General features: G+C 43.5%; 1 protein-coding gene across 1 annotated transcript in view; it reads left to right on the forward strand.

The window, feature by feature from the left end:
• Positions 1–24,256, forward strand: part of sfi1 (SFI1 centrin binding protein) — a 164,081-nt gene that overhangs the window by 104,450 nt on the left and 35,375 nt on the right. Inside the window, exons 21-23 of the mRNA XM_078226823.1 lie at positions 9,616–9,776; positions 16,123–16,197; positions 17,655–17,729. Coding sequence (XP_078082949.1) covers positions 9,616–9,776; positions 16,123–16,197; positions 17,655–17,729 — 311 coding nt within the window. The remainder of the gene's footprint in view (positions 1–9,615; positions 9,777–16,122; positions 16,198–17,654; positions 17,730–24,256) is intronic.

Consider the following 24,256-nt stretch of genomic DNA (forward strand, 5'->3'; position numbering starts at 1 on the left):
TAAATTCTGTTTGTGAACAGAATTCCCACTCACCTGAAGAAGGGGCTTAGAGCCTCGAAAGCTTGTGTGGCTTTTGCTACCAAATAAACCTGTTGGACTTTAACCTGGTGTTGTTAAACTTCTTACGATGGAAAGGTAGACAGGAGAGCAAGTTGTGAGGAGGACCCAGAGTCAGTGAAGGAATATAAATGGGTTAAGTGAGTGGGCAAAAATATGGCAGTTGGAATATAATGTGGGAAATGTGAGGTTATCCACTTTGGTAGGTAGGTTAGAAAAGAATATTACTTAAATGGAGAGAGACTGCAGAATGCTGTGGTACAAAGCGATTTGGGTGACCTTTTACATGGATGATGAAAAGTTAGCATGCAAGTACAGAAAATAATTAGGAAGGCAAATGGAATGTTGACCTTTATGGCAAGGGGGATGGAGTATACAAGTAGGAAAGACTTGGGACTGTAAGAGTGTTGGCGAGACCACTAGAGTACTGTCTACAGTTTTAGTTACATACTTGCACTAGATGCTGTTTAGAGACAGTTCGCTGGGTTGATTCCTAGATTGAAGGAGTTGTCCTCTGAGCAGGTTGGGTTTATACTCATTGGAGTTTAGCTTGAAACATATCAGATTCTGAGGGGACTTGACAGGGTAGATTCTGAGAGGATGTTTTCCTTTGTGGGGGAACTTAGAACGAGGGATACAGTTTCAGAATCAGGGATCTCCCAGTGAAGATTAAGAGGAGCAGGAAGTTATGGAATTCTCCAGCCCCAAGATCAGTGGAGACTGGGTTATTGAACATATTCAATAAGTAGTCTCACAACATCAGGTTAAAGTCCAACAGGTTTATTTGGAATCACGAGCTTTCAGAGCGCTGCTCTTTCATCAGGTGAGTCAGGAGCAGTGCTCCGAAAGCTTGTGATTCCAAATAAACCTGTTGGACTTTAACCTCGTACTGTGCCCACCCCAGTCCAACGCTGGCATCTCCACATCATGAATATATTCAAGGCTGGGTGAAATAGATTTTTTGATCTAAAAGGGAATCAAAGGGTTATGGAGTGCTAGCTGACTGGTCTATCATTCCCTGGACATGTTCTGTCCCTCTTAAATGTAGTAATGTTATTAGCTATCTCCCTGCATTACATCTTTTTCTAACCAATTATTAAATGTATCTAGTGATGCCTTTGCTATCTCTTCCCTAGATTCTTCTAAAATATGTCGATGCAATCCATTCAGACCAGGGGTTTTATCCTATTTGAGTTTTAGTTTATTCAGTGCATCCCCTTTTGTTTTTTAGATGCAGCTATCTCATTATTCATCTCATCATTTAGTGTCATGTCCACTTGTTCTGTGTCCCTGGTAAACACTTTATTTAATATTTCTGCCACCTCTCTATCATTAGCTGTGGTATTAACCTGTCTATCCATTCATGGTCCTATTCCCATAACAGCCTTCCTTTTTTTTATTCGTGTGCTTGTATTTTACTCTCTTGTTTTATGTTCCTTAATAATTTAATTCCATAGGTCCTCTCCCTTCCCAATTGTTTTTTTTGACTTCTCTCTTCCAATCTCTCTATATTCTCTCTGATCCTGCATTCCTTTGTTGTCTGTGCTAATGCATGCCTCTTTTCTGATCCTCAATTGTTCCCTTATGTCTTTATTCATCTATGGAGTCTCACTAGTGTTTAGTTTGTTCTTTTCTTTTAGTGGAATATATTTTTTCTGACTTTGAGCATCATTTAAATGTTTGCTAATGTTGGTCTGCATCATTGTTTGCCAATATTGTGCCCATTTTCCCAAATTCTACTTTCAGCCCCTCAGAATCAGTTTTCCTCCAGTCCATTTTCATCACAGAACCATAGAATCCCTACATGCAGCAAGAGGCCATCCTGCCCATCGAGTCTGCACCGACTCTCCGAAAGGGCATCCTACCCAGTCCCTCCCCTCTGCCCTTTCCCCATAACCTCACGCATTTCCCATGGCTAATCCACCGAGCCTACACTGGATTGTGGGAGGAAACTGGAGCACCTGGAGGAAACCCACGCAGATATGGGGTGAGCGTGCAAACTCCACACAGAGTCACCCAAAGGTGGAATCGAAACTAGGTCCCTGACGCTGTGAGACATCAGTGCTAATTTTAGCTAATTATCACTACATAAAATACGTTATATAATGATCATTATTGCCAATGTGTTCCCCTTTCCTTTCTTTAACTACTCTAGTTCATTCCCCATTACTTGATCCAATAGCTTGGGCTAACAAGTGGCATGTAACATTCGTGCCACACAAGTGCTAGGCAATGGCCCACTCCAACAAGATGGAATCTAACCATTGTCCCTTGGCATTCGATGCCATAACCATCACTGAATCCTCCACAATTAACATCCTGGGATTACCATTGACCAGAAATTGGACTGGACTAGCCATATAAATACAAGAGCTGATCAGAGGCTAGGAATCCTGCGGTAAATAATTCGCCTCCTGACTCCTCAAAGCCTGTCCACAATCTACAAGGCATAAGTCAGGAGTGCGATGGAATACTCTCCGCTTGCTTGGATGAGTGCAGCTCCAACACCATTCAAGAAGCTCGACACCATCCAGGACAGAACAGCCCGCTTGATTGGCATTTCTTCCACAAACATTCTCTCCCTGCACCACTGAAGCACAGTGTATACCATCTACAAGATGCACGGTAGAAACTCACCAAGTCTCTTTAGGCAGCACCTTCCAAACCCATCTAGAAGGATAAGGGCAGCAGGTACCTGGGAGCACCACCACCTGGAAGTTCCCCTCCAATCCACTCACCATCTTGACTTGGAAATATGTCTCTGTTCTTTCACTGTCACCGGGTCAAAATCCTGGAACGCCAGCTCTAACGGCACTGTGGATATATCTACATCTCAGGGACTGCAGGGGTTCAAGAAGGCAGCTCACCACTACCTTCTTAAGGACAATTACGGCACGGTGGCACAGTGGTTCGGGCGGCACGGTAGCATAGTGGTTAACACTGCTGCCTCACAGCACCAGGGACCCGGGTTTGATTCCCGGCTTTGGGTCACTGTCTGTGTGAAGTTTGCATGTTTTCCCCGTGTCTGCATGGGTTTTCTCTGGGTGGTCCGGTTTCCTCCCACAGTCTGAAAGATCTGCTGATTAGGTGAATTGGCCATGCTAAATACTTCATCAGTGTACCTGAACAAGTGGGGGAGTGTGGTCACTAGGGGATTTTCACAGTAACTTCATTGCAGTGTAAATGTAAGCCTACTTGTAACATTAATAAATAAACTTAACTTTGCTTTTACTTAATTAATGCTGGCCAAGCCAGCAATGCCCACTTCCCATGAATGAATAAAAAAATCTCCCCTTGTTGGGCTTTTTCCATATTGGGTGAGAAAGGAGTCCTGGACATATTATAGGAACTCTATTCCTTTCTCCCATTTACCTACTCCTTTTGTCCAATTAATATCAGAGTAATCAGGGCGGCACGGTAGCACAGTGGTTAGCACTGCTGCTTCACAGCTCCAGGGACCTGGGTTCGATTCCCGGCTTGGGTCACTGTCTGTGTGGAGTTTGCACATTCTCCTCGTGTCTGCGTGGGTTTCCTCCGGGTGCTCCGGTTTCCTCCCACAGTCCAAAGATGTGCGGGTTAGGTTGATTGGCCAGGTTAAAAAATTGCCCCTTAGAGTCCTGAGATGCGTAGGTTAGAGGGATTCGCGGGTAAATATGTGGGGGTAGGGCCTGGTGGGATTGTGGTTGGTGCAGACTCGATGGGCTGAATGGCCTCTTTCTGCACTGTAGGGTTTCTATGATTCTAATTGAAAGCCCCATGATTAATATTCCTTTTTTTACTCAATTCCCCAATTTGTCTGCATATTTTGTCCTCCATCTCCCACTATCAGATGGTCTGCAGATTACACCCACTGGTGTGGGTGAACCTTTCTATCTTTGATCTCTATTCATAAGGATTCTATTTTTATCTTACTGCTAGTTGAATCCTCTTTTTCTACTGCTGTTATGTTATCAGTACAATGACTCCACCTCCCATATTTCCCCCTCTATCTTTTTTAAATGTTGTACCTTGCAATATTTAATTAAGGGTCCTGTTTTTTCTTGTAGCTATATCTCAGTAATCCCAAGAGAACCTGGTTGCTCCCAATGTATGGTTGCCTCCCGCTTCCCTTATTGCTACGGACATTGCTGCACAGACATTTTAAACTCATTTTAATAGGATTTTCTCTCAGTTTATGTTTAACCATCTTTTGAAACTCCTGTTCTAAAAACTATTTATTCCCTTGCCATTAATGTCCTCCCTTACTTTATTCTTTCCTATGCTCTCCTTTTCTGTACTGCCCTAGTTTTGTGATTCTCCAGGATAATGGTTTAAGTGGGGCCTGTGTTAAATGAAAATACAGCTTGCTCTTTCATGCCATTGACTCAAGAAACGTAACCTCTGCCTCGCTCGCACGCCACTCCTTCAACCATGCATTTAACCTAATTTGTTTATCTCTTGCAAATTGGTGGGTGGCTCAGTTACCAATCCAGAGATTGTTACCTTTAATTTGGAATCAAATTCCTCAAACTCTCTCAGCAGAACCTCATTCCTAGTTCTGCCTATGGGAATGGTGCCTATCTGGAACCATACAACTGGATCCTCCTTCTGCTCCCACTCCTAAGTTCTGCATCAGCAGTAAGGGTCCTTAACCCTGGCAGCAGGCAGGCCACACAACCTTTGGAACCCCAGGCTGCAGCTGACTATACTTTCCTCAACCACATTTCTTTTTGCTCCTTAAATGGCCTCCTGTACTTTGGTGCCGTGGTCAATTTGCTCCTTCACCCTGCTGACTTTGCCCTCACAGACACAAGCAGCAAAAACCTATTACCTTGTTGCATGAGGACAAAGGCCGAGGCTTCTCATGCACTGCCTCTGGGGCCCCCTTCCCGCTTCCTTGCAGTCATATTTCCTGCCCCTGACTATTAACCTAAGCTGTACCATTACCTAACCCAAGCAGTGTGACTGCCTTTTAGAACAAAGTATCCAGGTAATGGTTCCCATCCCTGAAGCCCTGCAATGTCTGAACCTCAGACACCAACTCAACAACTCTGAGCTGAGGTTCGTTCAGATCCAGAGACTTACTGCAGCTGTGGGCGTGATGCTCTACACAAACTCTGTGAAGAGCTGCATTGGTGACATGTCACCTTCCATCCCAACATACCCTTGGATTGTTCATTTATTTTAAAATGACATTAAAATTAGGGGCCCTTTTTTTAAAGTGCTCTGGTTCTTGCTATTTTATTCTGCTCTGTTTTTGCTTATTAGCTTCCTATTTTATTATTTACTTGACTCTTATTATTTATACAGATGGAATATTAGCTTGATGAAAATTCAGATCATTTAACTATCCCTATCCCCATTTAGTTCATTTTAATTTTATTCCCCTAGATCTGATTTATAAAAGACTAAACTTAATTAGAAGAAACCATGCACTCGACTTAATTATAAAATAAATGAACCTCTTAATTGTAGGTTTCACATTCCTCTCGTGTCACTTTTTCAGATTCAGAGCTTGTTTCAGATTCTTTCCTGGTTCACAAGGTGATGTCTTGTTGCAGCCACGTATCTCCTGCTTTCTGGCCTCTCCTCACAGCTGCTGCTCCCACACTTTATGTCCTTCTTGTCACAAGAACTTAACTAATTAGCAAAAAGAACATTACAGAGGTAAATGTGTTAAAATTCCAGCATGGCAAATTGAGAAATTGAATTAAATACAAGTGGTAGTTTATGAGCTGGCACCAGGAGAAAAATGATCATGAAACTGCTGTGTTATTGTAAAACCCTTCTTCTAGGAAAGGACCATGGTACCTCCTCCTAGTCTGACTGACACATGACTCCAGTCTCACACTATATGGCTGACTTCTGCCACTCTATGAAGGGGCATAATTCAACTCAATTTTTTCTTTGAGAAAAGGGCCCGTCATGACCTGATGGTTAGGGTTGGGGCTTGGGGCAAAGAAAAGGTGGTTGTGTCTTTACATACTTTAGGGACGGAAATCTGCCATCCTTCCTTGGTCTGGCCTATATGTGATTTCAGGACATAATCAGGAATGGTGATGGAGGAGTGGTTGACTGTCCTCTGAAATTGGCCTTGCTATGAGTTGAATTGAACTGTTATTGAAAAAGTCTAAGAAGAATAAAACTGGACGGACCACACTTCATTGATCTAGGCATTGAAAGTGACCAAGGAACATCCAGCCCAGTCAACCTGAATAATCCTCCTCACTAATTTCTGGATAATGGTGCCAGAATTGAGTGAGCTGTCCCACAGACTAGTTGAGTAACAGCCTGACATAGTCATGCTGAAAATAGCATATCTTATAGCCAATGTCTCTAACTCCTCCGTCACCATTCCTGATTATGTCCTGTCCCATCAGCAAGGCAAACCCAACAGAGCTGGCAGCCCTGTTGAATATAGTTAGGAGGTAAATGCCCTGGGAGTCTTCTACATTGACTCCGGACTGCATGAGTTTCACTGCATCAGGTCAAACATGGACAAGGAAATCTCCTGCGTACTGTGCTTCCTCAGCTTATGAACACAAGTGGAAGAAGCACTGAGAGTAGCAAGAGCAGAAAATGAATCCTGGATGGGGGAACTTCAATGTCCATCACCAAAAGTGGCTATGTAGCAGCACTTTTTAAAAAACATATATTTTGTTAAAGATTTTTTCATTTTATACAAATAATGCAACAAATTCTCAGAGATTGGTACAACAGAGCAAGATCATTTTCAAACAAGCACACATAGGAAAAGAGAGGAAAATGAAAATTACCAACGCACTTGGTTCAGATTATTCATTGTATCCAGCACTTCCCACCACACAAATAATAAAAGAATGTATCGGAGGATGGGGAGATATCAGGGTAACAGGTAGCAGCTCTTCTGACTGAGCTACAATAGGCACGAATGAAATGTTTGCAACCATCTTCAGACAGAAGATAGGGCGGCACAGTGGTCGTTACTGCTGCCTCACAGCGCCAGGGCCCTGGGTTCAGTTCTGGCTTCGGGTCACTGTCTGTGTGGAGTTTGCATGTTCTCCCCATGTCTGCGTGGGTTTCCTCCGGGTGCTCTGATTTTCTCCCACAGTCGAAAGATGTGTAGGTTAGGTTGATTGGCCATGCTAAATTGACCTTGGTGTCAGGGGATTAGCAGGGTAAATATGTGGGGTTAAGGGGATAAGATCTGGGTGGGATTGTTCTTGGTGCAGGCCCGATGGGCTGAATGGCCTCCTTCTGCACTGTAGGGATTCTATGAAGTGGTGGTTCATTTGAAGTTCCCACCATCAGAGAAGCCAGTCTCCAACCAATCAGATTTACTTCACATGCTATCAGAAAGCAGCCAAGTGTGCTGAATGTAGCAAAATCTACAGGCTCTTTACGCAGAGATGCTACAGTTTAATAAGGGGTCTCCTATTTAAAATAAAGATGAGAATTTTTTTTCTGGGTGAAGTTAGTTTATGGAATTCTCTTCCTCTGAGATCAGTGGAGGCAGAGTCATTAAATATTTTTGAGGCTGAGTTAGATAAATTCCTGGCTGACAGGGGAGCCAGATGACGGTACAACTCAGGTAAACAGCAAAGTGGAGGCTGCAATCATATCAGCCACGATCTTATCAAATGACAGAGCATGCTTGAGAGGCCAGATGGCCCACTCCTGCTAATTCTTATGTTCCGTGACAACACCCTGACTGTCATGTTGAAGACTGTGCTCCAGAATGTAGCTGTACCTCATAGAATCATAGAATCCCTACAGTGCAGAAGGCCATTCGATCCAACGGGCCTGCACTGACAACAATCCCACCCAGGCCCTATCCCTGTAACCCCATTTATTTACCCTGCAAATCCCACTGACACTAAGGGGCAATTTAACATGGCCAATCAACCTAACCTGCACATCTTTGGACTGTGGGAGGAAACCGGAGCACCTGGAGGAAACCCACGCAGACATGGGGAGAATGTGCAAACTCCACACAGACAGTCACCCAAGGCTGGAGTTGAACCCGGGTCCTTGGCATTGTGAGGCAGCAGTGCTAACCACTGTGCCATCCTATACAGCTACAACACTTTGCATCTACCCAACACAATATGTCCAAGCATGTCCTGTCCACAAAAAGGACAAATCCAATCCAGCTGTTGATTGCCTCATCAGCAAAATGATACAAGGTATTGTTGACTGTGTGATCAAGTCATGCATGCTCAATAATAATCTGCTCACTTGTGCTCTGTTTGGGTTCTGCCTGGGCCACTCTGCTCATTACAACCTTGATCCAAGTACGGACAAATGAATTCAGGGGTGAGGTGGAAATGACAGCCCTTGACGTCAGGGTTGTGCTTGATTGATTGTTGCCTTGAGGAACCTTGGCAAAATTCAAGTTAATGGCAATAAGAGAAAAATCTCGAGTGGTTGGAGTCATAGCCAGTACATGTGCATGGAAGATTTAATTATAGATTATGTTGCAGTTCTAAATAGAGAGGATTTACTCGATGATTCTGGGACTTAATCTATTTGGCTTGAGTTGGGGGACAGAGAGGAAACTGTCACATGGGCTGTTACATGACTGGGAGTTTTTTAAATAGCAAACAGGAGCTAGATGAACAAATTTATTGGCAAATTTCAATGGAGCATAACAAACTATTAGGAGACTTTCAGTATACTAATATAGACTGGGGGGAAAAACAGAGAGAAATATCTAATATGCATTCAGGGGAACTTTTGTAATCAATCTGTCTCTGGTGTAATAAGGAAGGAGGCGGTGCTGAACCTCGCTCTGGGGAATGAGATAGGGACGTGTTACAATAGAAAATAATCTAGCTAACAGTGACCACAACATAATTTAATTTAGAGTAATTATGGACAGAGAGAGGAATATATCAATGGTCAAATTACTGAACTGGATTATAGTGAATTTTAATAATTTATGAAGGGGCCCAACATGGGTAGATTGGAAAAGGTGATCACAGAGTGAATCAATTAACAGAGCAATAGAGGGCCTTTACGGCGCAAACTAAGCATTTTTCTTTAAAGAGAGAAGATAGAGCATCCAAAACTGGATATCCTGGATGACAAAGGAAATAAAAATTAAAATAAAACAGAAAAGGGAGGCTCGTGACAAGCATCAGGAACAAGCTTCAGTTAATTAGCAGAAAGATTATGGAAAGTACAGGAGGGAATTGAAAAAGGATAATACAGGGAGCATAGGGCAAACATGAGAAAAGATTACCATGCAACATTAAATTGGACCATAAAACATTTTATAATCTAGAGCTAAAGTTGGGACTGTTAAAGACCCTAAGGGAAACCTTCTGTGGGTTAAAAAGCAGAGGAAATAACCCCAGAAAACTGCGGGAAACAGTTGACCAGTGTCTGTTGCCCCAGTTAATACCCAAGAAACTACTCGAGATAAATGACAACAGCAGCTCGTGGATGTGTTATTGGAATAACAAGCTGTGATGTTGGCTAGTTTGTATCCTGTGCTACATTGTAGAGTTGTGTAAAATCTGAAGGACAGTTGCCTCTTTAGGACTTGAGCAGTGTGAGTTGTGATCTTTGTCTTTCCGCCCACTACCACCCCTTCAGTTCAGCTGCGGCATGCGTTTTCCCATTGGAAGCAGCTCAGCCGAAGTTCAATCACTCAACGAGGCCAAATGGAGACTGCTGCCCAACACTACGGACAGAAGATTATGATGAAGTGCCTGTCGTCCTGGAAGCAGCACCATGCTTATTGTTTGAGAGCAGTGGTGAGTACAATAAAATGGTGCTTGGTACAACAGGTACAGGAAAATTACAGGGAATCCACATGTTAAAGAGAACCTGGAATCAAAAGGTTTACCAGGCTGATTCCGGGGATGGCGGGATTGATGTATGAGGAGAGATTGACTAGGTTGGGATTGTTTTCGCTGGACTTCAGATGAATGAAGGGGGAACCTCATAGAGACTTATAAAACTCTAACAGGACTAGACAGGGTAGATGCAGAGAGGATGTTTCCAATGGTGGGGGTTCCAGAACCAGGGGTCACAGTCTGAGGATAAAGGGTAGACCATTTAGGACAGAGATGAGGAGACAAAGAGTGGTGAGCCTGTGGAATTCATTACTGTGGAGTAGTTGATGCCAAAACATTGAGTGTATTCAAGAGGCGGCTAGATATAGCATTTGGGGCAAACGGGATCATAGGTAATGGGGAGAAAGCAGGATTAGGCTATTGAGTTGGACAATCAACCATGATCATGATAAATGGCGGAGCAGGCTCGAAAGGCCGAATGGCCTCCTCCTACTCCTATCTTCTATGTTTCTATGTAAAACTAAACGACTTGGTGATAATTTTTTGTGAAAAATTCAACTGAGGAGAGATTAACTTAAGCTTTCCTTTTCCCATTGGGAATATTTTCTGGGTTCATTTCTAAATTTGTTCTTTGACCGTCTGACTTGTTACCTCCTCACAGCCTGTTGGCTGTGGCCAAATTGGCATTGCATGTTCTTTGTTGCATAAACTACGAAGCTCTTCAAAATTTCATGGCATGCTTTTAGCATTTTTTTAAATTTCCAGTTTCCACTCCAAAGAGGGTAAGCCATCCTGGGGTCTGATTTAACAGAGATTGGCAGCCACTGTCTCCGTACGTGAGCCTATGATCTGTGTTTGGCAGTATTGAGGAGAGGCACCCTCATAAATTAAGTCCCGGGCTCTGCCTTGGCTGATGTCCATGCTAGACTCCCCTCTCCAAAGCCCAGGGACAGTCAGTTGGGCCTGATTTGTTTCTACTTGATGCAGTATGGTTCCTATGGATCACTCAGGGGAGGTGATAGCCTAGTGGTATTATCATAGACTATTAATCCAGAAACTCAGCTAATGTTCTGGGGACCTGGGTTCAAATCCCGCCATGGCAGATGGTGGAATTTGAATTCTGTAAAAAAACATCTGGAATTAAGAATCTATGAATGTCCATGAAACCATTGCGATTATTGGAAAAACCCATCTGGTCCACTAATGTCCTTTAGAGAAGGAAACCTGCTGCCTTTACCTGGTCTGTCCTACATGTGATTCCAGAACCACAACAATGTGGTTGACTCTCAACTGTCCTCTGAACAAGGGCAATTAGGGTTCAGCAATAAATGTTGGTCAGCCAGTGACGCCCATGTCCCACGAATGAATAAAAAAAAATAAAACTCAACTCCAACTGTTGCCGATGAGTGGCAGAACTACATAGAATCCTGACAGTGCAGAAGGAGGCCATTTGGCCCGTTGAGTCTGCACCGCCAACAATCCCACCCAGGCTCTATCCCCGTAATCCCATGTATTTACCCTGCTAATCCCCCTGACGCTAAGGGGCAATTTAGCTTGGCCAATCCACCTAATCTGCACATCTTTGGACTGTGGGAGGAAACCAGAGCACCTGGAGGAAACCCATGCAGACACGGGGAGAACGTGCAAACTCCACACAGACGGTTACCCCGGGTCCCTGGTGCTGTGAGGCAGCACTGCTAACCACTGTGCCACCGTGCCGCTCCTGCTGTGCTGTAGATATTCTATGATGCACAAATAATGCCCGTGACGCGCTTGTGGATCAGATTATCAAACTGGCCAGCTGCAGGCTGCAGATTTGTAAGCAGAGTTGTGAAATATGAAATAATTCATTGGCATATTGCGGCTAATAATAGTAACAGCCTCCCTGTAGTCTTAACTAGTGCAGTCAGTGCATGTACGTGAGAGTCAAAATAATATTATAACCATTTTCTCCCTATTCACAGCAGCACAGTAATTAAATCAGCAAATTTTCTTGCAGAAGGATTTTAACCTCTGCTCTTAACGTTTTCACAGTTCATGTAACTGTCAACCCTCCAGCCCCCCAGCTAACAAGAAAAACCCACACGTTTGATCATCATCCAGAAATGTGACATTTATAGAAAGAAGCAAAAACTTGCAATTATCTCGCAAAGTGCTTCATAGCCAATGAATTACCTTTGAAATGAAGGCCCACACAGCAGCCAGTTTACATGTATGAAAAGTCCAATATAGCATTGTAAAAAAGAGCGTTTGCTGAATGAGGGATAAATATCGGTCAGGACATCGGGAGAAACGGCGCTGCTCTTCTACAGATAGTGTCATGGGACATAGATTTGAACTGAGTGAGAGTGCGATTGGGAATGCCTACATATCCTCCATTGCTGAATAGTGTGGTGGCATTATCGCAGAAACAGGTTAGCACTGCTGCCTCACAGTGCCAGGGACCTGGGTTCGATTCCGGCTTTGGGTGACTGTGTGAAGTTAGCACATTCTCCCCGTGTCTGCACGTGTTTCCTCCGGGTGCTCCGGTTTCCTCCCACACTCCAAAGATGTGTAGGTTAGGTGGATCAGCCATAGTAAATGCTCAAGGTTACGGGGATAGGGCAGGGGTGAGGCCTGGGAAAGATGCTCTTTCAGAGAGTTGGTGCAGACTCGATGGGCCGATTGGCCTCTTTCTGCACTGTTGGGATTCTATGGTTCAAATCACAGAATCATTACAATGCAGAAGGAGGTCATTTAGCTCATTGAGTCTGCACTGACTCACTGAAAGCATTCTATATATTCCCATTCCCCTGCCATATCCCCATGACATTCTTTCTTTACAGATAGCAATCCAACTCCATTTTGAATACCTTGATTGAATCTGCCTCCACCACACTCTCAGGAAATTCGTTCCAGACTTCAACCAGCCTCTGGGTGAAAAACTTTTTCCTCAAGTCACTTCTACTCCTTTTGCCCATTATTTTGAATCTGTGCCCTCTTGTTCTTCTTGTGCTTGAGAGGGAACATTTTCTCACTGTTTACCCTGTCCATACCCCTCAGGATCTTGAATACCTCTATCAACTTTCTTACCTCCAAGGAAAACAGACTCAACCTTTCCACTCTATCCTCATAGCTAAGTTGTTTATCCCTGGAGTCATTCTTGTGAATCTCCTCTGTACTCTCTCCAATGCCTTCACATCCTTCCTCAACTATGGTGCCCAGAACTGGACACAGTCCTCCAGGTGCGGCCTAACTTTGGAAATTTGGCATGTCCGCTAATGGACCTACCTCGCACTAAGCTGATCTTTCTCTACACCCTAGCTATGATTGTAACACTACATTCTGCACTCTCTCCTTTCCTTCTCTATGTACGGTATGCTTTGTATAGCGCAAGAAACAATACTTTTCACTATATACTATGACGTGACAATCAAATCAAGTAACTAATGTCTTATACAAGTTCAATACAACCTCCTTACTCTTGTATGTAATGCCTCTATTAATAAAACCTAGGACACTGTATGCTTTATTAACTGTTCTCTCAACATGCCCCTGCCACTTTCAATGACATATGTACATGTATATCGGGGTCCAGTTGTTCCTGCACCCCCTTTAGAGTTTCTCCCTTTATTTTGTACTGTATCTCTTTTGTCCTGTCTAAATGAATTACCTCACATTTCTCTGCATTGAACTTTATCTGCCACTGCCTGCCCAATTCACCAATATGTCTATGTCCTTTTGAAGTTCAAGACTATCCTCATCATAATTGACAATGCTTCCAATCTTTGTATCATCCACAAATTTTGAAATCATGCCCTGCACACCACAGTCAAGGTCATTAAAATACCTTAGGAAAAGAAAGGGTCCCAACACTGACCCCTGTGGAACTCAACTACAAACCTGCCTCCAATCTGCAAAACTATTTATCACTACTCCCTGTTTCTTGTCACTCAGTCACTCAGCCAATTTCTTATTCAAGTGACTACTTTCCCTTTGATCTCATGAGCTAGAATTTTGCTCACAGGTCTGTTGTGTGGCACTGTGTAAATGCCTTTTGAAAATCCATATAAATCACATCAACAGTATTGCCCATATCAACCTTCTCTGTTGCCAAATCAAAAAACTCCAAGTTAGTTAAACATAATTTTTCCTTCAATGAATCCGTGCTAGCTTTCCTGAATTATCCTGAATGACTATTAATTTGGTCTGGATCCATGTTTTTCCAAAAGTAATCTCTTTGAAAGTGGCCCATTGTTCAGCCTCTGTCTTTTCTGCCAACATTTGATTCCAACTCACTCGACTCAGATGCGTTCTCATCCCATTGAGTTGGCTTTCCCCCAATTAATTACCCCTGTTTTGGATTGTTCCTTGTCCTTTTCCATGGCCAACTTAAACCTTATGATACAATGCTCACTGTCCCATAAACGCTCCCTCACTGTTATTTGATCCGCTTGGACCAATTCATTCCCCTAGAACCAGTGCCTGTCCCCCTCGTTCGACTGGGAACATACTGTTGAAGGAAAATTACTTTAAACACACTCCAGGAACTTTTGCCCTTCTTGTCCCTTTGCACTATTCCTATTCCAGTCTATATTTGGATAAATTGAAATCCCTCATTACAGTTATTCCATAATTCTTATACCTCTCTGTAATTTATTTGCAAATTTCTTTCTCTATATCCCTTCCGCTAGTTGGTGATCTATATACCACACTGAACAATGCTATTGAACCATTTTCATTCCTTACCTCTAGCCAGAGATTTCGTGCTTGAACCCTCTGGATCATCCTCTCTCTCCAGCACTAATACTATCCTTAATCAACACTGACACTCCCCATCTCCACCTTTTCTTCCTTTCCTGTTCCTGGGCATATTCAATGTCTAACCCTGTCCTTCTTTGAGCCAGGTCTCTGTTATAGCGATAATATTATTGTTAACCTGTGCCTGTCGTTCACCAATCTTATTAATCATCCTCCGTGCGTTCACATACATGTACATTAATCTTGATTTAAGATTTATAACTTTGCGCCTTACTCTGATCCCATCCAATGAATTATCATACTGTTGACTGTTAATTCTGTTGACTCTCCAAATATTCTTTTTACCTCGATATCACTCTACTCTCTGATATATTCCCCTTATCAGTTCAGACTTCTCTACGCACCTCTGGGGATGCAGAGGAGATTCACTAGGTTGATTCCGGAGTTGAGAGGGTTGGCTTATGAGGAGAGACTGAGTAGACTGGGGCTATACTCATTGGAATTCAGAAGAATGAGGGGAGATCTTATAGAAACATATAAGATTATGAAGGAATAGATAAGATAGAAGCACGGAAGTTGTTTCCACTGGTGGGTGAAACTAGAACTAGGGGGCATAGCCTCAAAATAAGGGGAAGCAGATTTAGGACTGAGTTGAGGAAGAACTTCTTCACACAAAAGATTGTGAATCTGTGGAATTCCCTGCCCAGTGAAGCAGTTGAGGCTACCTCATTAAATGTTTTTAAGGCAAGGATAGATAAATTTTTGAATAGTAAAGGAATTAAGGGTTATGGTAAGCGGGCGGGTAAGTGGAGCTGAGTCCACAAAAAAGATCAGCCATGATCTTATTGAATGGCGGAGCAGGCTCGAGGGGCCAGATGGCCTACTCCTGCTCCTAGTTCTTATGTTCCACTCTGAATTTCCCCTCAGGTTTCCAGCCCCCTGCCAATTTAGTTAAAACCCTCTCCAACAACGCTAGCGAACGTCCCTGTGAGGACCTTTGTTCCAGTCCTATTAAGGTGTAACCCGCCCTTCTTGTACAGGTCCCATTTGCCCCAGTGCCAATCCCAAATGCAAAGCAGACTCGATGGGCTGAATGGTCTACTTCTGCTTCTATATGGTTAATGCCTCACAAATCTAAAGCCCTTCCCCTTATTCTATTCCTCCGGCCACATATTGAACTGCTCCATCTTCCTGTCCGTATGTTCATTAGCACATCACAGTGGGAGCAATCTGGAAGTCAATGCTCTTGAGGGTCCTGCTTTTCAATTTACTTCCTAACTCCCTAAAATCTGCTTCCAGGACCTTGTTCCTTTTCTTGCCTATGCCATTGGTCCCAATGTGGATCACAATCTCTGCTGCTCACCCTCCCTTCCCTCAAAAGAATATGTGAAGAGTGGCCATTTGAGAGTTGCCAGCATCTGTGGAACTGTTCATCATTAAGAAGGAGAGGGAGGAGTCGTCCTCACGTTTTTGACCTATGATTTCCTCTGACAATGATTTGCTTTATGCTTACCCGTATTGTAACAGAGACAGATACAGATTTTTATTCTCAATTGTGTTCCAGCTGTTACAGCGGCAGGGAGAGTGGTTTCAAGCACTACGACTTTGTAGACGCTACTTCACAGACTGGAAAGTAAAAGTAAGAAGTAAATAGGATGCTTCATTTGCACGGTTTCATCCATCCCTTGCGTTAATTTAAGCAACAGAGTAACATACCAATCTGCTCCAAAGATTCAGATAATCCTTTTATCTCCATTCTGTCTATGTTTAATCGCTGTAATGTCTGTTCCCTTCTTAGAATAGACGTAGGCAAAACTGGTCTGAAGTAAAACTTATTTTATTGATTAACATTTAAAATTCAAAAACTACAGCGAGCGAGAAACAGATTTGCTGGAGAGAGAAATGGGGGGAGGAACCTGGTCCCAATTACAGACTTGAACTTGTACAGGATTCAACTGAAAAACAGATTGCTGTATACAGCATTATAACTTCTTATCTATGTTATTAAATTTCTGGGCACACATAGTCTGTAACTTTCAAAAACAATTCACAGCTGTGACCATGAAAGCTTGTTTATGACGAAAACCATTTCTGTTAACATTGCACTTTCAGATGCAGTCAATTTCTAAGTTCATCCCAGAATTCCCAGCTGAGTCTAAAATGTGATCAAGTTAGCTTAGGTTAGGTTTAAAGTTTACATAATCAGCAATACAGTCAGAAATACCTTAAAATGAAGCCGTTTAACTAAAGCAAACCATACAAAGGATCCCACAACTGCTATTGTTTGGAGTTTCTTGGTCACAGATTCTCTAATTACAGTCAAAACTAGTTCATGGGTACAATACGGTGCTGCCACTATTTTTTTTAAGGAAGCATCCATCCCTTTGTGATTCTGTCTGCATTGAGTCTGGTGATCATGATGTGGAGATGCCGGCGTTGGACTAGGGTAAACACAGTAAGAAGTTTAACAACACCAGGTTAAAGTCCAACAGGTTTATCTGTTTAACCTGTTGGACTTTAACCTGGTGTTGTTAAACTTCTTATTGAGTCTGGTGAAACAGTGAAGTGTGAACAGAAAAAAAAAGCCATGGTTTCTACCCCGGATCTGCTAATCTGGGTTAGGTCAGCAGGGAAGGGAAAATTGCCATGTTCTTTCTGCCCGTTTGCTTGAATGGCTTGCAAAGACAGGCACAGGAACACCATTAAGTTGAGGGACCTGACGAGTCACTGCCCTCAGACAAGCAGTGGAAAAACTCACCCTTTTCTCCTCTCCACTGTGCGAGTTAGATGATAGGGCAAGTGTTCAGAACACAGTAGAATGAAGACTGCAGTCAATTCATCATAGAATAGAATCATAGAACCCCTACAGTTCAGAAGGAGGCCATTTGGCCCATCGAGTCTGTACTGACCACAATCCTACCCAGGCCCTATTCCCATAATCCCTCATATTTACCCTGCTAATCCCCCTGACACTAGGGTCAATTTCGCATGGCCCATCAACCTAACCCGCACATCTTTGGACATTGACATGTGTATTAATAGCCTTTCTCGCAGTACGTACAAAATCTCATTTGATTTACTTCATTTTGTCTACAGCTGTTGGTGAAACATCAGGAGGACAAGCAGACCGCAATAGCTTTGTGGCATTGGTCTCTCTCACTTCAGGGGAAGGTAAGAGATAACAAGAATTCAACTTTAAATTCCCATCCAGACTTTCACAAACATCAGTCTAATTTTCTCCATCACATTTGAAATATGGGTTATAATTAGAAGGAAAGTGCATATGGCAACTGACAGCACGAGTGTACCATCATGGGCGATCTACCTAATCTTCAACTCTGCTCCAGTGGGGTTATTGCAGGGCCCTGACCCAATGACAGTAAATGCTGATCAGCTGGATTACGGAACAAGTTGAACCGGAACAAAACTGACCGTGACGAATAACCTTCAGGCAAGATGTGAACACTCCATTTGCAATAGAAAAACTGGATGTTCTAGACAAAACTCTGGCTGCAGAACAAAGGCAGCCGCAGTGCACATCCAAAATCGACCACTGCCTGTACCATTGGTGCATTGGTTTTACCAGCACTTGCTGGTACACTGGATAATCTATAAGTGTTTGACGCTCTAGACAGGGAATCGAAGGATATGGACCGTGTGGAGCTTTAGAAAGGCATCATATGTAGGGTGCAGAAGACTGTTAAAGGTCCTGTTCCTGTGCTGTACTGTTCTCTGTTCTTTGCTCTCTACCCGAAACATTATTTGGCACAGCGGTTAGCACTGCTGTCTCACAGCGCCAGAGACCTGGGTTCGATTCCCAGCTTGGGTCACTGTCTGTGTGAAGTTTGCACATTCTCCCCGTGTCTACGTAGGTTTCCTCCGGGTGCTCTGGTTTCCGCCCACAATCCAAAGATGTGCAAGTTAGATGGATTGGCCTTGCTAAATTGCCCGTTAGTGTCAGGGGACTAGCTAGGGGATAGGGAATAGGGTTCTGGGGATAGGGCCTCGGTGGGATTGTGGTCGGTGCAGGCTCAATGGGCTGAATGGCCTCCTTCTGCTCTGTAGGATTCTATGATTCTAAATTGCTGGGTACATGCAGTGGGGGCACAATATTATTGAGCAGTTGGAATGCTGGTGGCCATGCTTTCAGTTGCTGCCTTATTCCTCTTGCTAGTGAGTTCCCGTTTTATTCTTTTTAAGGTAGCGCAACTCAAATTTTTTCAGTCTCTTGTTTATCTTTCTTAACCTCTCCAAGGGTTTGAAAGAATTGAATGCACTCCCTTGCATTATTCTCTCTCTGTTGTCCCATTAGAACATAGAAAAGCTACAGCACAAACAGGCCCTTCGGCCCACAAGTTGCGCCGAACATGTCCCTACCTACTCGGCTTACCTATAACCCTCTATCTTACTAACTTCCATGAACTTATCCAAAAGTCTCTTTAAAGACCCGATCGAATCCGCCTCCACCACCACTACCGGCAGCCAATTCCACGCACCCACCACCCTCAGTGAAAAACCTACCCCTAACATCTCCTCTGTACCTACTCCCCAGCACCCTAAACCTGTGACCTCTTGTGGCAACCATTTCAGGCCTGGGTAAAAGCCTCTGAGAATCCACTCTATCAATACCTCTCAACATCTTATACACTTCTATCAGGTCACCTCTCATCCTTCGCCTCTCCAAGGAGAAAAGACCTAGCTCTCTCAACCAATCCTCATAAGGCATGCCACCTAATCCAGGCAACATCCTTGTAAATCTCCTCTGCACCCTTTCTATGGCTTCCACATCCTTTCTGTAATGAGACGACCAGAACTGGGCACAGTACTTCAGGTGGGGTCTGACCAGGGTCCGATACAGCTGCAGCATTATCTCCCGATTTCTAAACTCAATTCCTCTATTGATGAAGGCCAGCATTCCATACGCCTTCTTAACCACAGCCTCTACCTGCGACGCTGCTTTGAGCGTCCTATGAACCCGGACTCCAAGATCCTTCTGATCTTCCACACTGCCAAGTGTCTTACCCTTAATATTATATTCTTTCATCCTATTCGACCTGCCAAAATGAACCACCACACACTTATCTGGGTTGAAGTCCCATCTGCCACGTCTCCGCCCAGTCTTGCATCTTATCTATGCCTCGTTGCAACTGCTGACATCCCTCTACACTATCCACAACACCACCAACCTTTGTGTCATCAGCAAACTTGCCAACCCATCCTTCCACTTCCTCATCCAGGTCATTAATAAAAATCACAAAGAGCAAGGGTCCCAGAACAGATCCCTGGGGCACTCCACTGGTGACCGACCTCCATGCTGAAAAAGACCCATCTACAACCACTCTTTGCCTTCTGTGGGCAAGCCAGTTCTGAATCCACAAAGCAATGTCCCCTTGTATCCTATGCCCCTTCACTTTCTCAATAAGCCTTGCATGGGGCACCTTATCAAACGCCTTGCTGAAATCCATATAAACTACATCTACCGCTCTTCCCTCGTCTATGTGTCTAGTTACATCTTCAAAAAATTCAATCAGGCTCGTAAGGCATGATCTGCCTTGGACAAAGCCGTGCTGGCTATTTCTGATCATACTATTCTTCTCCAGATGTTCATAAATCCTGCCTCTCAGGATCTTCTCCATCAACTTACCAACCACTGAGGTTAGACTCACTGGTCTATAATTTCCCAGGCTATCTCTTCTCCCTTTCTTGAATAACGGAACCACATCCGCAATCCTCCAATCCTCCAGAACCTCTCCCGACTCCATTGATGACGCAAGTTCCTCTTAAGTTCCTTCCTACTAGTCGTATACTCTTCTAGATTTCTAACATTACCTAGCTCCCTGAACCTTTGTAAGCTTTTCTTTTCTTCTTGACTAAGTTTGTTACAGCTTTTGTGCACCATGGTTCCTGTAACCTACCATAACTCCCCTGTCTCATTGGAACGTTGCTGTGCATAGCTCCAGACAAATTTTCCTTGAAAATTTGCCACATTTCTTCTGTACATTTCCCTGAGAAAGCCTCCTTCCAATTTATGCCTCTAATTTCCTGCCTAATAGCCTCATAATTGCCCTTACTCCAAATAAACACTTTCCTAGCTTGACTGATCCTATCTCTCTCCAATGCTAATGTAAAGTAGATAGAGTTATGATCACTATCCCCAAAATGCTCTCCCACTGAGAGATCTGACACCTGCCCAGGTTCATTCCCTAATACCAAATCAAGTACAGCCTCTCCTCTTGTAGGCTTATCCACATACTGTATCAGGAAGCCCTCCTGAACACACCTAACAAACTCCTCCCCATCTAAACCCCTTACCCCAGGGATATTCCAATCAATATTTGGGAAATTAAAATCTCCCATCACGACTACTCTGTTATTATCACATCTCCAGGATCTGCTTCCCAATCTGCTCCTCCACATCCCTGCTATTATTGGGCGGCCTATAGAAAACACCCAGTAAGGTTATTGGCCCCTTCCTGTTGCGAACCTCCACCCACAGAGATTCCGTAGACAATCCCTCTGTGGCATCCATCTTTTCTACCGCCGTGACACTATCCATGATCAACAGTGCCACTCCCCCACCTCTTTTGCCTCCTTCCCTGTCCCTTCTGAAACATCTGAAACCCGGCACTTGAAGTATCCAGTCCTGTCCCTGAGATAACCAAGTCTCTGTAATGGCCACCACATCACACTTCCAAGTAGTGATCCACACTCAGCTCATCCATTTTGTTCACTACACTCCTTCCATTAATATACACACATCTCAACCCTTCGGTCTGAGCGCTCCCCTTCTCCGTCACCTGCCTATCCTCCCTCTGACACTGTCTACAAGCCCCTTTTATTTTTAAGCTAACCTCCTCTCTCCCAGTCACCTCATTTTGATTCCCACCCCCAACCATTCTGTGGTTCTACTCGCCTCTATCCAAATTTATCCGGCAACAACTTCTCTTCCCACCTCTGAATCAATCTTCGGCTCTCTGCTATCCGTCAGCAGCATGATCTGCAGATAAGATGGAAACTCATATATAGATAAATAAATTATAGAAATGGTGGCACAGCGGTTAACACTGCTGGGTCATAGCGCCAGGGACCCGGGTTCAATTCCAGCCTTGGGTGACTGTCTGTGTGAAGTTTGCACATTCTCCCCGTGTCTACGTGGGTTTCCTCCCGGTGCTCCGGTTTCCGCCCACAGTCCAAAGATGTGCAAGTTAGATGGATTGGCCTTGCTAAATTGCCCCTTAGTGTCAGGAGGATTAGCAGGGTAAATATGCAGGGTTATGGGGATAGAGCCTGGGTGGGATTGTTGTCTGTGCAGGCTCGATGGGCTGAATGGCTTCCTTCTGCACTGTAGGGATTGTGTTCTAACTGCTCTGCACTTAGGTTTCACTAGTCACAGCTTCGAATGGTATGCTGGTTTACTATCAATCTGATTCACATTGCTAACAAAGAGCAACTTCACCCAGTATTCTTGCTCTTATCCAAGAACAGTATAGTGCTTTTGTTTTACATTTACAAGGATTGTCCTTTGCTATAGCTTCAGAGCACTGGTCGTGACCCTCTTGAGATTCACGTAATATAAAACTCTCAGTTGCTTTCCTCCTCAACTGTCTTTAATTTGGACCCCTGTAATGTGTACTTGAGGTAACATTAGTCCTCTACACTTGCATAACACTACCATAACATTTACCTATATTAAATGACAGGGTTTAAGCCCAGGCTCTTCTCCCGTTGCATCTTATTATGACTGTAGGCATTTTTGTCCTAACATTTGCAAACCCTAACGCTGTTTGTGAACCTGCACACAGTTCTTCGAGTATCTTTATGCAGATCATTAACAGAGGCTTAAAACCCTTCATGATCTAACGCTCCTGTAGAGTTTAAACACTGGCATTGAACAGTTGGGCCAAAAGACCAGTTTCCGTGCTGTAAACATTACGTAACATCTATTGAACCAGTCAAGTGGTAATACAGCTGCTTGTGAAATCTGAAAGAGCTGATATTGCAAGGACATTGTAATTAGTCATTTTCTTTCACTCCTAATTGTTTCTTTATACAAATTAATTCACTAGTAAATCTGGTAGACCCATTATTCTGCACTACATCTGCTGCAACCCAGTGAAATCAGTACAAATTAACATTCGATTATAACAAACAGGAGGAAATTGTGCCCCTCAGTTGCTGCAAGTAATTTGGAAATTGATTGACATGGTATGTCCTGGGAATTACATACCACTCAGCATAACAGGTGCAGGGGGAATGAAAAACCCACTAAAGCAGAAAAGAAAGCTATAAAAATAAGTAGCTAACACGGATTTCACAGTCCTGCATGATCGACTTCATTGAATTTGAAGTGGAAACAGAAAATATAGAGAAGGGTAATGCAGTAGCTGTAATATATCTAGATTTCTATAGGGCCTTTGATTAAATCCTATTAAATAGTCTAATGAATAACATCAAACCGTGCGAGCCAGAAGACAATTGGCAGGATGGATAGCTAATTGGCTAAAAGACAGAAAGCAGAGAGCAGGAATAAAGGGACCTATTCAGTGTAGCAGCAGGTGAGAAGTGGGTTACCATAAGCCTCATGTTGTGGCAAATGTCATTCACAATTTGCATGAATTTTGTTTAGATTTTGGAATCAAGAACTCAATTTTCTAAATTTCTGAATAACACCAATCAATGTTAGATAGTCAACACTGAGGAGGACTGCAACAAGTTACAAAGAAGATATTAATGAGCTTGCAGAATGGACATATAATTGGCAAATAAATTTCAATGTATTATATTTTGAGATATTATACTTTTGTAAGAAAAAAATAAGGAAGCCACCTCATAGTTGAAAAATAAGAATCCAAACGAGCGAACCTATCTGATTGAGATGTGAAAGCTCTAAAATTTTCTTCATTCATGGAATATAGATGTCACTGGCTAAGCCAGCATTTATTCCCCATCCCCAATTACCCTCGAGAAGGGGATGGTGGTGAGCTGTCTTCTCGAACCACTGCAGTCCCTGGGGTGTAGGTACATCCACAGTGCTCTTAGGGAGAGAGTTCCAGCATTTAGACCCAGTGACGGTGAAGAAACGGCGATATATTTCCAAGTCAGGATGGTACGTGACTTGGAGGGGAATCTTCAGGTGGTGGTGGTGTTCCCATGTATCTGCTGTCCTTGTCTCTCTAGATGGTAGTGGTTGTGGGCTTGGAAAGTGCTGCCTAAGGAGCTGTGCTAAGTTCCTGCAGTGCATCTTGTAAATGGTACACACTGTCGGTGGTGGAGTGAGCGAATGTTTGTGGATACGGTGCCATTCAAGTGGGCTGCTTTGTCCTGGATGGTGTCAAGTTTATGGAGTGTTGTTGGAGCTGCACTCATCCAGGCAAGGGGAGAGGATTTCATCACATTGCCGACTTGTGCCTTGTAGATAGTGGACAGGCTTTAGGGAGTCAGGAGGTGAGTTACTCACTGGAGAATTCCTAGCCTATAACCGGCTCTTGTAGCCACAGTATTTATATGGCTAGTTCTGGTCAATGGTAAACCCCAAGATGTTGAGAGTGGGGGATTTAACGATGGCAATGCCATTGAATGTCAAGAGCGATAGTTAAGATTCTCTCTTGTTGGCGATGGTCATTGCCTGGCACTTCTGTGGCACAGATATTACTTACCACTTGTCAGCCCAAGCCTGGATCTTTAGTATCTGAGGAATC

Source organism: Mustelus asterias, chromosome 13 (genome assembly GCF_964213995.1).
Source record: "Mustelus asterias chromosome 13, sMusAst1.hap1.1, whole genome shotgun sequence".
In the NCBI taxonomy this organism is placed as follows: domain Eukaryota; kingdom Metazoa; phylum Chordata; class Chondrichthyes; order Carcharhiniformes; family Triakidae; genus Mustelus; species Mustelus asterias.